Source organism: Oxyura jamaicensis (assembly GCF_011077185.1).
Source record: "Oxyura jamaicensis isolate SHBP4307 breed ruddy duck chromosome 12 unlocalized genomic scaffold, BPBGC_Ojam_1.0 oxy12_random_OJ77, whole genome shotgun sequence".
Taxonomy (NCBI): domain Eukaryota; kingdom Metazoa; phylum Chordata; class Aves; order Anseriformes; family Anatidae; genus Oxyura; species Oxyura jamaicensis.
The window spans coordinates 1,225-14,855 of NW_023304267.1; the positions used below are offsets into that span (position 1 = coordinate 1,225).

General features: G+C 71.1%; 2 protein-coding genes across 2 annotated transcripts; both read right to left on the reverse strand.

Moving 5' to 3' along the window:
• Nucleotides 1-1,148: 1,148 nt before the first annotated feature.
• MST1R (macrophage stimulating 1 receptor) lies at nucleotides 1,149-9,548 on the reverse strand. The gene is made up of 21 exons (XM_035312304.1): nucleotides 8,991-9,548; nucleotides 7,280-8,553; nucleotides 5,999-6,187; nucleotides 5,796-5,921; nucleotides 5,543-5,713; nucleotides 5,197-5,361; nucleotides 4,937-5,113; nucleotides 4,679-4,824; nucleotides 4,405-4,566; nucleotides 4,110-4,203; nucleotides 3,817-4,035; nucleotides 3,597-3,743; nucleotides 3,356-3,512; nucleotides 3,190-3,282; nucleotides 2,885-3,094; nucleotides 2,726-2,806; nucleotides 2,477-2,658; nucleotides 2,295-2,404; nucleotides 2,028-2,193; nucleotides 1,814-1,950; nucleotides 1,149-1,730 (listed from the first exon to the last, which is right to left on the reverse strand). Exons 2-21 carry the CDS (start codon nucleotides 8,471-8,473, stop codon nucleotides 1,487-1,489), a joined length of 4,170 nt encoding a protein of 1,389 aa, XP_035168195.1. The 5' UTR covers nucleotides 8,474-8,553; nucleotides 8,991-9,548; the 3' UTR covers nucleotides 1,149-1,486.
• A 156-nt stretch (nucleotides 9,549-9,704) lies between these two features.
• On the reverse strand, nucleotides 9,705-13,267 carry MON1A (MON1 homolog A, secretory trafficking associated). The gene is made up of 5 exons (XM_035312305.1): nucleotides 13,126-13,267; nucleotides 12,422-12,889; nucleotides 11,433-12,198; nucleotides 11,181-11,328; nucleotides 9,705-10,889 (listed from the first exon to the last, which is right to left on the reverse strand). Exons 1-5 carry the CDS (start codon nucleotides 13,250-13,252, stop codon nucleotides 10,749-10,751), a joined length of 1,650 nt encoding a protein of 549 aa, XP_035168196.1. The 5' UTR covers nucleotides 13,253-13,267; the 3' UTR covers nucleotides 9,705-10,748.
• Nucleotides 13,268-13,631: the final 364 nt, after the last annotated feature.

Consider the following 13,631-nt stretch of genomic DNA (forward strand, 5'->3'; position numbering starts at 1 on the left):
CCCACCCTTGGGTGCTCCCCTGAGATGCCCCCGGGCCCCTCGGCTGGGTGCTGGGTGAGCTGGGGGATGCCACCCAGCCGGGTCCCTTCGCTGTGCCCCCTGTGCCGCGCCGGTGCTTGCACTGACTGGGGGGTGTTTGCTCCTCGTCTCCAGCCGTGTAATTAGGGCAGGATAAACGTGCGTTAGCCTGAAATCTGTCATCTCCACCCGCAAATTTAGGGGGGGGAGCAGCCAGCTGCATCCACCCCTCCCTGTAGCCTTCCCTCCATCCCTCCGTCCATCCGTCCACCCACGCCTCCGTCCCTGCAGCCCCGCTGCGGCCGTGCCCCCCGATTCCCCTCCCTCCTTCCCTGCCGCCCCGCGTCCCCGCTCGCCTCCCGCTTCGGGTGCAGCCCTTCCCGTTGCCGCAGCAACTCGGCGGCTCGCCCGAAGCCGCGGCGCTGGGGCCACGGGGACCCCCGCACCCAGGCGGCGCAGCCCCGCCGCGGGGAAACTGAGGCAGCGCTGCCGGGAGCTGCGGCTAAAAATACCCTCCCGCGAGCGGCCGGCGCAGGTGCCAGGTGCTGCCGGGGACGGACAGCTCTGCTGATGGGAGCTGACGTGGCCCCGGGCTGCAGCGCTGCTTAACGAGCAGCCGAGGAGGGGTTATTTCGAGCCAGCGCAGGCTGTGGGCACGTTTGGGTGGCTCCCGCTTTGCCAAGTGCCGCCGATGTCCCCTCCTGGGCCCTGTCCCCTGGGGTCCCGCAGAGGATCAGGATGGCCCCGCCGTGGTGCAGGGATTGTCCCCCCCAGCCCCGGTCCCACGCAGGGCGGGCGGCAGCGCCCGGTGGCACTGGGGGGTGACAGGGTGCCCGCTGCCACCGTGCCACCAGCAGCGTGTCCCCGCGCCCAAAGGCAGGCCCTGGGGGTACCCCTGCTGCACCCCCTGGTGCAGGAGCTGCCGGCAGAGCTGCCAAGACTGTGCCTTGCCACTGAAGGCAGGGGGAAGGTCTGCGTCCAACCTCACCCGGTGTCACCTCCCGGGTGGCCCCTGGGGACACGGGGTGGCCCTGGCACCGGCCCGCAGGTGCCCTCCCGTGGCTGGCACGGGAACGGGGGGCACCCCGGCCCCCACCCCAGCACCCACCACAGGCAGAGCACACGGCACCCACCAGGGGAAAATAAAATTCATTTTTTTATCAGTCATTCAACCAGAAAACGCTGAATTTGTCCAGGGGGAGGGGGGGGGGGGAAACCCCTTGGGGCACCTCGTCGGCTCAGGCCGCCCCATAGCACTCGCTGGGGCTGAGCACGGGGACCGCAGCACCGAGCTGGCACCAGACTGGGGCTGAGGGACACCACAGGGGTCCCGTCGAGGCACAGGAGAGCAGCACCCAGCAGCCCGGCACCCACCCCGCGGGCAGGGGGCCGCACAGCACCCGGCTGCGCCCCACGTCCCTCCCTGGGGGCGCGGGGACCCAGGAGACCCCACTGAGCGGAGCGCCCATCAGCGCACGGCCACGTCCTTGTCCTCATCTTCGTCCCCCTCCTCATCCTCGCCGTCGGACAGCTGGCCCCCGGGGGTGGGGGGGAAGGGGGGGCCGCTCTCCAGGTTGACGTAGGTGACGGCCAGGTTGACGTAGTGCTCGCCCTCCAGCGAGGCCAGCACGCGTTCCAGCTCGCCCACCAGCCCCGAGAAGGACGGCCTCTCCTCGGGAGCGGGCGCCCAGCAGCTCAGCATCACCCCGTACCTGCCCCGACGTCCCCGTTAGCACCAGCGGCACCCCCGGGGTGGGGGTCCCGCCGCCGTGCCCCCCTGCCCTGCCCCACTCACAGTGCATCGGGGCAGGGCTGGGGCTGCGGCAGGCGCCTCCCCCGCAGCAGGTAGCGGGCCATGTCGTAGGGGTCCACCTCGGCGTACGGCGACGCGCCCCGCGTCAGCAGCTCCCACATGAGCACCCCGAAGGACCACTGCGGAGCAGAGTGCCGGGGCAGGGGGACGGGGACAGGGGACGGGGACAGGGGACGGGGAGGGGGGATGCGCCTACCACGTCCGACTTGGTGGTGAATTTTTGGGTCTGCAGGCTCTCCAGCGCCATCCACTTGACGGGCAACTTGGCGTGCCGGTGCTGCTGGATGCTGTAGTACTCCTTGCCGAACACGTCCCGTGCCAGCCCGAAGTCGGCCACCTTCACCGTCAGCGACTCGTCCAGCCTGCGGGGAAGGGTCGGGGGCAGCACCCCAGGGTGCCCGCTGCGGCCTGGGACACGTCGGGGTGCCAGGGGTGGGGGCACCCTCAGGCCGGCTGCACTCACATGCAGTTCCTGGCCGCCAGGTCCCGGTGCACAAACTTCTTCTGGGCCAGGTACTCCATGCCCAGGGCCACCTGGAGCCCGAAGCCGATGAGATCCTTCACCGTGGGGCTCTGTGGGGTAGGAGCGGTGAGCGAGGTGAGCTCAGCCCCCACCCCCCCACCCCCTCCCGGGCTCCCCCGTACCCGCTCCTGGGTGCGGATGAAGTGCCGCAGGTCCCCGTGGCGCATGTAGGGCAGGACGACGAGGGGCAGCCCGTGGCGGGGCAGGCAGACCCCCAGCAGCGAGAGCACCTGCGGGTGGTGGAAGCTCTTCATCAGGATGCCCTCGCGCAGGAACTCCTCCACCTCCTCCACGTCCGTGATACCTGCGGGGAGCCGAGCCGTGGGGCGCCGTGCCGCGGGGCCGGGGCGCGGGAGTGGGCGCTGACTCACGGTGCAGGGACTTGACGGCGCAGTGCAGGGCACCCAGCAGCGGGTCCGTGTAGGTGCCGTGGTACACGCTCCCGAAGTGCCCTGCGGGGACAGGCGGCAGTGAAGCTGGGGGGCCCGTAGGTGACGCCGCGGCCAAACTGCCCCGGGGCGAGTCGTCACCTTTGCCGATGACCTGGTGGCGGTGGGTGACGAGCCGCTCCTCGGGGATGAGGATGTCCTTCACCTCCTCCAGCAGCTCCGGCTGCAGGTCCTCCAGGCAGCAGGACGTGGACCTGAGCAGGGGCACCGGGGAGCCGCCGCCCGCAGCAGTGGCAACGTGCGCACGGGGCCTGGCCGGGACGGGGCTGCCTGCAGCGGGCAGCACTGCCACCGCAGGCGGGGGCACCGTCAAGCACCAGGCACGGCCCCAGCGCCCCGACACGCTCACCCCAGCGCCCCGACACGCTCACCCCAGCGCCGCTTACCCCACACGTCCCGGTAGTCAAAGCCGAAGAACTGGGTGGTGGCGGGGGCATCGCTCCGGCTGGGGTGCACCAGCAGCTCCAGGTTCTCCGTCCCTGCGGGCAGGGCACGGGGTGGCACCGCGGGCACGGGGTGGCTCTGGGACAGCCGGCTAGCAGCGGCACTCACCCCTCCTCTTCCTCCAGTGCCAGCGGAGCAGCGCAGCAGCCAGGATGCAGCAGACCAGGAAGGTGACGCCGGTGCCCAGGGCCAGGCTGGCGGCCAGGTCCAGCGAGGAGGCGGCCAGCACGCAGCCCAGCTTCTGGCAGTCGCCGTTCACGCAGATCTGGGGGAGCGGGGGCTCAGCGGGGGCTCAGCGGGGCCAGAGGGAGCAGGGCACGGGGGGGGGGGGGTGTTGGGGGGTGCCTACATTCACGGGGGCCCCGGCTGGAGTCAGGCGTAGGTCGTGGGGCACGTGGCACATCACCTTGTTCTTCAGCACGTTGGCGTGGCAGTCCCGGTCCCCCACTGTCATGGTGATGTTCATGCAGCCGACCACGGCGTCCAGCCCCATTTGCTGCCCGGACAGACGGCGCTGAGCCCGGCCGGCCCTGGCATCGCCCCCCCACGCGCCCCGCTCCCCGACATACATGCACCTCGACCTCATTGTCACCGGGTTTGAGGCGATAATGCTGCTTGAAGGGGAAGACCTGGGGCAGGGAGAAGTAGCGCAGGCGGAAGAGCCGAGGGCCGGCAGCACCTTCCAGCAGCACGCTCAGGTTCCCGAGCACCGTCTCCGGCTTGTTCTCGAAGGGGAAAGCCGGGCTGCGGCACAGCAGCCGCTCGGGCAGCTGCGGGCCCTCACACTCCTGCGGGAGGATGCTGGGCTGCTGGCATGGCCGGGGACACCCCGGGGGTGACAGCCTCCTGCCCCAGCACCTACCGTGGTTTCGGTCCTCACGCCGCCAGCCTCGAAGAGGATCTTGGTGCGATACATCGAGTCCAGGTGGGAGCCGATGAGGGTGAGCATTGAGCCCCTGTGGTGGGCAGGGGTCAGAGCACTGGGGTGCACGCGGTCCCCCCAGGGTGCACGTGGTCCCCAGGGTGTGCGTGGTCCCCCCCAGGGTGCGCGTGGTCCCCCCAGGGTGCACATGGTGCCCCCAGGGTGCACGCGGTCCCCACCACCTCAGCCAACCCAGCCTGGGGGAATAAGGCCAGGGGTGTCCCCACACACTCACTCGTAGCTGCAGTTGGGGACGATGCCCCAGACGGAGGGGTCGGGGCGGTACTGGAAGGGCAGCGGGGCTGGGAACTCCTCCCCGTCAATCCACAGGGCTACAGAGGCTGTGCCCAGGTGGGCGGCAGCGGGAGCCGTGCATCGAATCTTTCCATCGCCCTGGCTGGAGACATAGTGCCGGGGGCTGGAGGGGACGGCGGGACCGCACGGGCGGCCTCGTGCCCATCCTCGTGCCTGGGACCCCGCGGTGGCCAGGGGTGACGGCCGGGGCGTACCTGGGCTGCCCGGCCAGAGGACACTTGGAGCCGTTGACCGTCACCTCCCAGCTGCTCCCCGCCGAGAGGTTGGTGCCATGGAGGGACAGGAGGGTGCCACCGCCCTGGGGACCGAAGCTGGGGTGCAGGGTGCTGACGTGGGGCTCCTGGGCAGAGACGGGGGCAGCGGGGCGGGCAGTGAAGCAGTGCCCCCACCCAAACCAGCACCCAGCCCACGCCATCCCGGGGCTGGCATCACTGCCGGCACGGGGACGTTACCACGAAGTCGAAGCCGCCGAGGGTGGCAGAGCCCTGGACGCTGAAGCCCGAGGCCCTGGGGGGCTCCATCACGCTGAGCACCACGTCGGCCGGCCCCAGCACCGCCGCCCCCCCAGGCTCCAGGGCACACACCAGCACGTCCACGAAGACCTTGAGGCGGGAGGTGGGCAGCGGCCTGCGGGGCGGCAGGGGTCAGCAGCGGGATGGGGAGGGGGGAACAAACACCCAGCCCGTGTTCGCCCCCCGGCACGGCACCTGTAGTCCCGGCTCTCGTCCAGCAGCACGGCGCAGCTCCGCCCGCCCACCGCCACCTGGTAGGAGCCGGGGGGGTGGCGGTGGGCAGCGGGGTCCGGCGGGGAGCGGAAGGTCATGCCGCAGAGCGTCACCCTCGTCTGGCCCCGCAGCGGTGCGCTCCTGGGGTGGAACTGCGGGACGGGCAGCGAGAGCACGCGATGGCACGGGGAGCTCCCTCCCCGGTGGGCACAATGCCCGGCCTGAGGAGAGGGGTCCCACCGCACGTCGCCCCATGGTCCGCCTCCCTCCCCACCCGTCCCTGCCCGATTCCAGGAGGTCCCCACGGGGCCATGGGCACGGCCGCAGACCTACATCGGTGAGGATGGGTGGGCAGCTGTCTCGGACCCAGGTGCCGTTGCACTCGTGGCTCCGTGCGCACCCGTCCCCGCACCAGCCGCAGCCCATGAAGCGCTCGGCGCGCAGGCAGCGATCGCACGTCAAGAAGTGGCGGCAGCCCGGGCCGGTGACATTCACGCGCCACACCTGGGGACACCGAATGGAGGTGAGCAGGGGGCACGGGGGGGGCCTGGCCCCACGTCCCGCCCCGGCCCCCCCCCCCGCTCACCTTGGTGCCGGCGGCGAAGAGCAGCGAGTCCTCCTGCAGCCTCACCACGTGCCGCAGCGGCGCCGGCTCCTCCAGCGAGAAGTTGGCCAAGGCGACGACGTAGGAGCTGGAGCGCTGCAGCACCATCTGCAGCGGGGCGGGGAGCGGGGCTCAGTGCGCCCCCGGCACCCCGCACCCCGCCCCGGCCCAAAGCCGGCACCCACCTGCAGGATGCGTCCCTGCGCCGTGCCCAGGTGGGCCACGGTGACGTTCTCGAGGACGGAGACGAAGATGGAGGTGAGGAGGGTGCCGGCCAGGCGCCCGTTGAACAGGTCCACCTTGTGGGAGGTGGCGGGGACGAGGGTGGGCTGGTCCCAGCAGCTGGTGTCGGTCACCGGTGCCGAGAGGTTCACCTGCAGCCGAGCACAGCGGGGGCACCTCGAAGCCAGCCCCAGCACCCCGATCCCTGCTCCCCCCAGCCCCAGCACCCATGGGTGTGGGGGCGAGCCTGGAGCACACACGTCGATGAGGTATTTGGGAGCCGAGCACCTAGGCAGGCAAACACCCGATTACCCAATCCCCCCTCCGGGCTGCAAAAAGCAAGCAGGGATTTTGGAGGATGCCCCCCCCCGCCACAACACCCCCGAGCAGCGTCAGATCCTGCCCTGCCCCCCCTCCACATCTGGACGTGGTTATCAGCGCCAGCACCGCGGGGTGGGGGCTCCGACACAGCGCCAGCCCCCCAAATCCAGCCGGGCTCGGGGCGAAGGGGGACGCCAAACCCCGGTGTGCCCCACGGGGCACCCCTAGGACCACGTGTGTGTGCTGGGGTCCGGAGTCCCCTTCCTGGCAGCGTGACACAGAGCGGCGGCGAGCCGCGCGCTGCCGGGAAAAGGAGATGGAGGCGCGCCTCGCCCCGGCTGAGAACAGGCAGGCTCGTGCCACACGCACCCGCCCTGCCCCGTCCCCGCAGCGCGGCCGTGCCGAGGCTTGTTCCTGAGCCGCCGTGTTCCTGCCCCACGGGGCTGGCGGGGTGACTCACGGCGCTTCCGCCCGCGGTTTGTTTGCTCGGGCAGCGCAGCGACCCGGGGCTGGCCGGGCATGGCGCGGCGGCTCGGCGGGGAGGAGGGGGCCCCCCGCTGCCTTCTCTCTGCTCGTTCATAAACAAGCTGGGGAGCGTGGCCGTAAACGCTGCAGCTGGGGATGGTGACGAGGGGGCCGGGGCAGCCTTGGGGACGTCACCATGTAGCCGGAGGGGAGGGGACGCTGTGTCCCCACCACGGGCAGCAGGACGCGGCTCGGCGAGTGGGGGGTCCCCACGCAGGGCGTGCAGCCCGATCCTGCCACTGCCAGCACAGCCGAGAAGCGTGAAGAAGCGGGCAAAGCACCGTGTCCCCACACCAAACCCGCGGCGGCGGGGCTGGCGGCACGGACTCGGGCACTCCAGCCCAGGCCCTCCCCTGGGCGCTCCCCAGAAGGTCCCGAGCCCCCTCGCCAGCACTCACGTTGTGCGGACAGTACTCCTGCGGCTGGAAGAAGCTGAGCCCCCGCCTCAGCGTCGGCACACCGGTGCCGCAGCACTTGTCCATGCCCTCCTCGATGGCCTGGTTGAGCAGGCGCAGGGGGAAGGCGCAGACGGCCGAGTTGTCCCGCGGCGCCGGGCTCTCCGGGTGGCTCTCAGCGAAGGCGCCGAACAAAACCGTCTCGGAGCTGTTGATGCCGAGGTCACGGGCCAGGCGCTCGCCGGGGTGGGCGGCGTGGGCGGCCTGCAGCACGTTGTAGGCCACGTCGCGCTCGGTGTCCTCCTCGGCACCGCGCCGGCGCCGCTTGGACTCAAAGCGGCAGTCGAGGACCAGCTCGCGGTAGCGGCGCAGGTCGTGCTCGCTGGTGCTGAGCCGCGCCAGGCGCGTGTGGTACGAGGCCGAGCCGGGACACTCGGGCTGCACCGTCAGGAAGTAGACGTGCTGGCCGTCGGTGAAGGAGTGCACGTAGCGGATGGGGTAGGAGTCTCGGTAGGGCGGCAGCACCGTCAGCCACTGGAAGGTGTCCGCGAAGCCGTCCAGCGTGCCCTTCAGCCTGCGGACCGACACCGACTGCGGGCTGTAGCGCGCCGCCACGCTGCTGTTGACGGTGGAGCCGAGGTAGAGGAAGGAAGAGTAGGAGTCGGCCACCACGGTGCCGCTGGTCCCCAAGGGGCTGGCCACGCAGTCGGGGCAAGACGCGGGGCTGTTGCCGCTGGCGGAGTACAGGCAGTGGGTGGCCACGATGCTGACCTCGCTGCCACGCACCTCCAGCTGGTGCTGGTAGCAGAGCCCGTGCCGCGCCGTGCCGCAGCTGTACAGCCACGGCTCCTGCGGGTCCAGCAGCAGCAGGATGTTGTCCACGTCCTCGGGGCCGGGGCCGCCTGCGGCGGCTGGGCACAGGCGGCAGATCTCGCACTCAGCGCTGCCCGTGGGGCCGGTGACGAGGACGGAGCGGAGGCGCAGCTCGGGGCCGGCCACCAGGATGCGGTTGCGGACGGCCACGAAAACGGTGGCCGGGTCGGCGAAGACGGCGACGTTCTGCACGGGGCCGCCAGCGTCGAAGCTGGGCAGCGCGTAGGGGACGGAGAAGTTCCTGGTGGAGCTGTAGGGGATGCGGGGGCACTGCCAGGCGTCGGCAAGCAGCGGGGCCAGGGCGAGGAAGAGCAACAGCCCCATGCTGCCACCAGCACGGCGTTATTGATGGCGCTCAGCGCCACGCGGGGCCGGGACACGTGGAGGCTGGGTCAGCATTGCACCTGCGGAAACGCCAGGGGAAGGGCGGGGGGCGGTGTGCCACCGGTGCCGGGGCGCCCACGGCCACGCGCTGGGTGCTGCCGGGGGGGATCAGCCGCGCCGAGCCCCTTCCCGAGCACCTCAAGCCGCCGGCAGGGGGACAAATCCTGCGGCCGCCCCCCTCCCCGGCCACTCCCCGGCCACTTCCCTGCCTGAGGACGGGGACCCAAAAGGAGACCCCCTCCAGCTCACCAGGGTGGCGCTGGGGACTCCTGCCAGCCCCGCAGGGACAGCACGGGGACCCGGGACAAACCCCCCGCCACTCCCCCCGCTTCGCCCCGGTAGTCCCCAGCCCGGATCCGGCTGCCCCCGCCCGCCTTCCCCGCGGCTGTCCCGTGCCAGAACCGGGCTCCGCCGCCCTGCCCGCGCCGAGCCGAGCCGGGCCGAGCCGGGCGCTCACCTGGTCGCTGCGCGCCGTGCCATGCCGTGCCGTACCGTGCCGTACTGTGCCGGGCCGTGCTGGGCCGGGGCGGAGCAGAGCGGGGCCGGCCCGGGGCGGGCCCTGCCCCCGCACCGCACCCCGGGGGCCGGTCGGGACCGGGGCGAGGGGAGCCCGAGCGAGCCGCGGAGGGGAAAGGCACGCCCCGACGGCCGCGGAGCCCCGGACCCCCCACGCCACGTCCCCGCTGCTTTGAGCCCCCCCCCGCCCGGTGAGCACGGGTTCCCCCCGCCCCGGCCATGGGCTGCTTGCAGGAGGTCTGCGTCGGTGCTGGGCCCCGTGGAGGACAGAGGTTTTTCACCCCCCCCCGGTGAAAAGCACGGATTCATCCCCAAATCCCTGCCTCGGCTGAGGGAGCGGGAGCAGGGCTTCTCCTCCCGCAGCCGGGCAGGACAGGGCTCGGCTGCCCGGACCCGCGGGGGACTTTGCTCCCAGGAACGGGTCGGACGCGCCGATAGCGATCTCGCCGCCCCGCGTTGCGCAAAAGCCCCGCAGTTACGCTGCCTTCGAGCCTTGCCCAACAACTCCTTCCTCCGGGCTCCCTCCTGGTTTCGACACGAGCTGCCCCCCCCTCATCCCAGCCGCGATGTCACCCAGCCCCCAGGCGGCCTTTGGCACCAGAGCCCCCCGGGTGGCCTTCGGCAGGCGAGCATGAACACGCTGAGACTCGCCTCTGGGTCCAGATAATGTTTATGAGCAGAGATGAGCGATTACAGCCTGGCAGGAGCACAACTACGGGAGTGGGGTCCCCCCGCAAGCCCTGCTGGGTTCCTCGCGGCTCCCTCAGGGTCTCCGTGGGGGCTCTCCCCCTCCTCGAACACCCGCCCCAGCGCACAGCCGGCAGCCCCCAAACGCGGGGTCGGGCTGGGCTTCACAGGGGACACGCGGCTGCCGCGGAGCCTGGGGGTGCTCAGCCCCATGTCGGTGCCCGGTGGCAGCACGGAGGAGGGGGGCCTTGCACAGCAAGCCCAGCTCGAGTGGCTGTTCTCTGGGGGGTTCAGGAGACCCCATGACAAGTTGAAGTCCCGGCAGGGCCCCGTGCCAGAAAGGGCTCCGAGGGAGCCGCGTCGGGGCTGCCCCTGTGGAGCCAGCGCCACGCCACAGTGACTGACGCCCCGGCACCCTGCGGCTCTTGGGGGCTGCTCCACGTCCCCACGGGCAGGACCCCAGTACCCAGCTGGGGCAGGCTGACCTACCACCCTGCCTTCCCCAGGACATGGCATCCTTTGTGTGGCCACGCTGGGCAGGGTGTGGGCACCCTTCCGAGGGGACAAACCTGCTGGCTCACGGCCCGGGGCAGGAGCCCAGGACCATCGGGGGCTGCCTGGCATTCGGGGACCCGGCTTCCCCAAAGGAGGGAGAGGAGCAGCGCTGGCAGTGCCCCCCAGCCAGCCCTGTCCCCAGCTGGGCGGTGTCACCCGCCCTCTGTGGGCACAGCAGCAAAAGGGATGGAGCCGGGGGTCGCAGAGGAAGGGCAGCCCCCCCCAGATGAGGGGGGCACTGCCTGCAGGTGCGAGAAAGCCCTGCTCACCCCAGTGCCCGGGCAGCTCCGCGCCCCACCTCCCGCACCCACGGCTGACAGTCCCACGGGCGGGTTTCCCCGTGTTCTCGGGGTCCCACCGTGCCCTCTCCCCTGGCTCACAGCCCGCGCCTCCCCAGGGGCCGGGCCGCCCAGCGCAGCGGGGTCCCCAGCTGGCACCATGCCCTGGGAGATGCCCGTCAGTACGTCTGGGGCGTGAGGATGAAGAGTCGGTCTTCCTCCTTGCGGATCCACTTCATGAGCTTGTTGACAGCGCTGATGGCGCCCGCCTTGGTCCCCAGGGGACTGTAGCATATGTAGAGCTCGAAGGCGCTGGTGACCTGGGTGAAGAAACGGGGATGGGCACGCATCTGCACATCCCCACGGGGGGCTGGTACTGCACGTCCCCCCGGGGGCTGCCAGGGGCTCCCGAGCAGAGACACGGGGTGGCAGCAGGGCACCCTGAACGGCTGGCCTGCCGCTCCCTGGCACAGGAACCCCCCGAAGGACCACGCGTGCGCTGGGGGCTGCCCTGGTGACCCCAGAGGCGGTGCTGTGTTGCGCCTCCAGCCTTGCTCTGCCACGCAGGACTGCAAGGTTGGGATCGCCCAAACTCTGAAGACAGCCCTTACCCAAGCCAGGAGGTTTTCACGTGGGCCCGTGAAGTAGATGTTCTTCAGGGGGCGCGACGAGTTGTGAGCCCGGCTGTGGAGGTACTGGTAGAGCCCCAGGAGCCTTTCCTTCTCCTCCTCCCGCACGTAGGGTGCCTCGATCTCAGGGCTGCAGGAACACAGCGCCTCGTTAGCCCCCCGCCTTCCTCGGAGAAGGGGATTGACGGAGACGCTCTGCCCCGTGCCCACACCGTGGCCCCCCGGCCTCCTCACCTGGTGAAGAGCCCCGAGCTCTTGGACTTGTAGATGAAGTGCCGCAGGTCGGGGATGCCCACCTGGGCCACGCTGTAGAAGGGGGTGCGAAGGGCCTCCTGCAGAGCGTGGTGCACCCCCCGCCGCCGCAGGCGCTCCTGGAAGCGCCTCTTGCAGTCGGAGACGGTGAAGAAGTCCTCGCGGTCCGTGGAGACCAGCAGGAGGCACAGGTCCATCTCCTGCTCCAGGTAGGAGATGTGGGCGTGGAAGAAGCCGCTGGAGTTGAACTTGGGGAGGCAAATGGGAGTCCAGGCTTCGCCCTCCCGGAAGGAGGAAGAGGAACTGATGAGGTTGAAAAGCAGATGGAGGTCAATGGGGTGGAGGAACTGATCCTTCTTCCTCACGAGAGACACCAGCTGGTTCCCTGACAGGAGGATGGAGAAGACCAAGCTCTTGGCCTTGGCCTGCTGGAGGCTGGTGCTCACGGCGTCCCGCACGCTGGCGGCCAGGGGCAGGCAGCGCACAGCTCCCATGAGGAAGCTGGGGTCGTGGGCCATAAGGTCCAGCAGGTTGTCGGTGATGCGCTCGGAGCCGGCGAGGAGCCTGCGCAGGTCGTAGTTCTGCTTCTGCTGGAAGATGTGGTTGAGCTGGGTCCAGGTGAGCAGGCTCAGGATCTGGTAGTAGATGTACAGCAGCTCGTGGGCGATCTCCTGCTCCGACTGCCGGGTCCGCGCCACGGCCACCAGCACCAGCGGGCTCCTCCGTACGAAGACCACCTTGTAGCCATCTGCTCGGGAGGGAGTCCCCGCGGTTGGGGACAGAGCGGTCAGCCTGAGTGCCCAGGCTGCAGTGCAGACGGGGCTCTGCTCCTGCCTCCCCCCAGCCACCAACCTGCCCCCGGGGACAGGAGCACGGGCTGGGCACTGCTGCTTGAACCCCTGGCTGATGTGGGCAGGGACACCATGGTGGGCTGCAACACCACCCCGCCCCACTCCCCCCTGGCTCAGTACCTGCGTGGATGGAGCGGATGGCGTTTTTGTCGGCCTCCAGGAAGGACACCAGGGCCATCATGACGCCCATGGTGCTGGAGAGGGCCTCCTCGGACCCGTAGCGGGAGTACACAGGCTTGCCAGCCTCGCTCAGCACAAAGACGTGCTTCCGATGCATGCGCCAGGCGTCCATGGTCACGTCCTCCTCCTCCTTGCCCGACAGCACCGAGTCGTGGCGCATGGCCTGCGGGGACGGCTCCAGCTTCCCCTCCTTGCTCTGCCTCATCTCCTCCTCCAGGTCGAGGGCCATGCCCGTGAGCTGCGTGCTCAGCTCGCTGAAGTCCTTGCTGATCTGCTCCATGCTGGTCGGCTCGGCCGGCTCCCCCCGCCTCTCCTCCGGGCTCCGCGCCGCGGCCCCCCCGTCCTCGGGACTCGTCAGGTCCTCGTAGGAGCGGGTGTGCACGAACATGGCTCCCTCCTGGCCCGCCCCTGGGAACAAGGGAGCGGTGTCCACACTGCCCGTCCCCTTCGCGGCAGACGGAGGGGGCAGAAGGGACAGAGGGCGTCAGGGAGGGAGCCGCTTTCCTGCCCCGCGTTGGCCCCCACCCCGTCCCGCCGTCCCACGGCACCCAGCGGCTGGCGGCAGGGCCGAGGAGGGCCCTGCCCGTGGGACCAGGAGCTGCTCGTTCCTCTCAGCCCTGCTGCGAGCTCTGCCCCCTCCTTACCTGGCTCCGTCCCCTGTGCCAGCCCCGGCGTGGGGCTCTCGGACCTCTCGGCGTGCTGCCCATCTCCCGGTGCCAGGGACCCGTTGGGCACCTCCCCGCCTTTCTTCTTGCGGACATCCGCAGCCATTCCTCGGGGCAGGACCTGCGGGTGACCCCGCGCCGTCAGCAACCCCTCCCCCCACCCCCACCCCCCCCCCCGTCCCCCGGCCCCCAAGGGCCCCGCCCCCGGGGGGGGGCCCTCCGCCCCGGCTGCCGGCAGCCCCCCAGCACCTCGCAGCCGGTGGGCTGGGGCTGGGGCTGGGGCTGGGGCTGGGGCTGGGGCAGGGGCAGGCCCTGCGCAGCCCCCCCCGTTCGCAGAGGGGGGGTTAGGGCAGCCAGCCGGGGAGGGGGGGGGGGGGAGCTCCGCTCGTGCGGGGGCTGCGGCGGCTCCTGGGGGGCACAAGGCGCTGGGGGTGTCCCGGGGGCAGCGGGACGGGGCAGGCAGCCGTCGCCCAGCCGCGCCCGGG

Bases quoted from the DNA above. Each gene is read 5' to 3' on its own strand.
- MST1R (XM_035312304.1), bottom strand. From the start codon at position 8,473: ATGGGGCTGTTGCTCTTCCTCGCCCTGGCCCCGCTGCTTGCCGACGCC. The intron at 5,922-5,998 runs GTGGGTGCCGGC...GCCCCGCTGCAG, and splicing joins CGCAGGGACGCATCCTGCAG to ATGGTGCTGCAGCGCTCCAG. The intron at 3,095-3,189 runs GTAAGCGGCGCT...CCCCGCCTGCGG, and splicing joins TGACTACCGGGACGTGTGGG to TGGCAGTGCTGCCCGCTGCA.
- MON1A (XM_035312305.1), bottom strand. From the start codon at position 13,252: ATGGCTGCGGATGTCCGCAAGAAGAAAGGCGGGGAGGTGCCCAACGGG. The intron at 12,199-12,421 runs GTACTGAGCCAG...CCTCCCGAGCAG, and splicing joins CATCCGCTCCATCCACGCAG to ATGGCTACAAGGTGGTCTTC. The intron at 10,890-11,180 runs GTAAGGGCTGTC...TTCTTCACCCAG, and splicing joins GTGAAAACCTCCTGGCTTGG to GTCACCAGCGCCTTCGAGCT.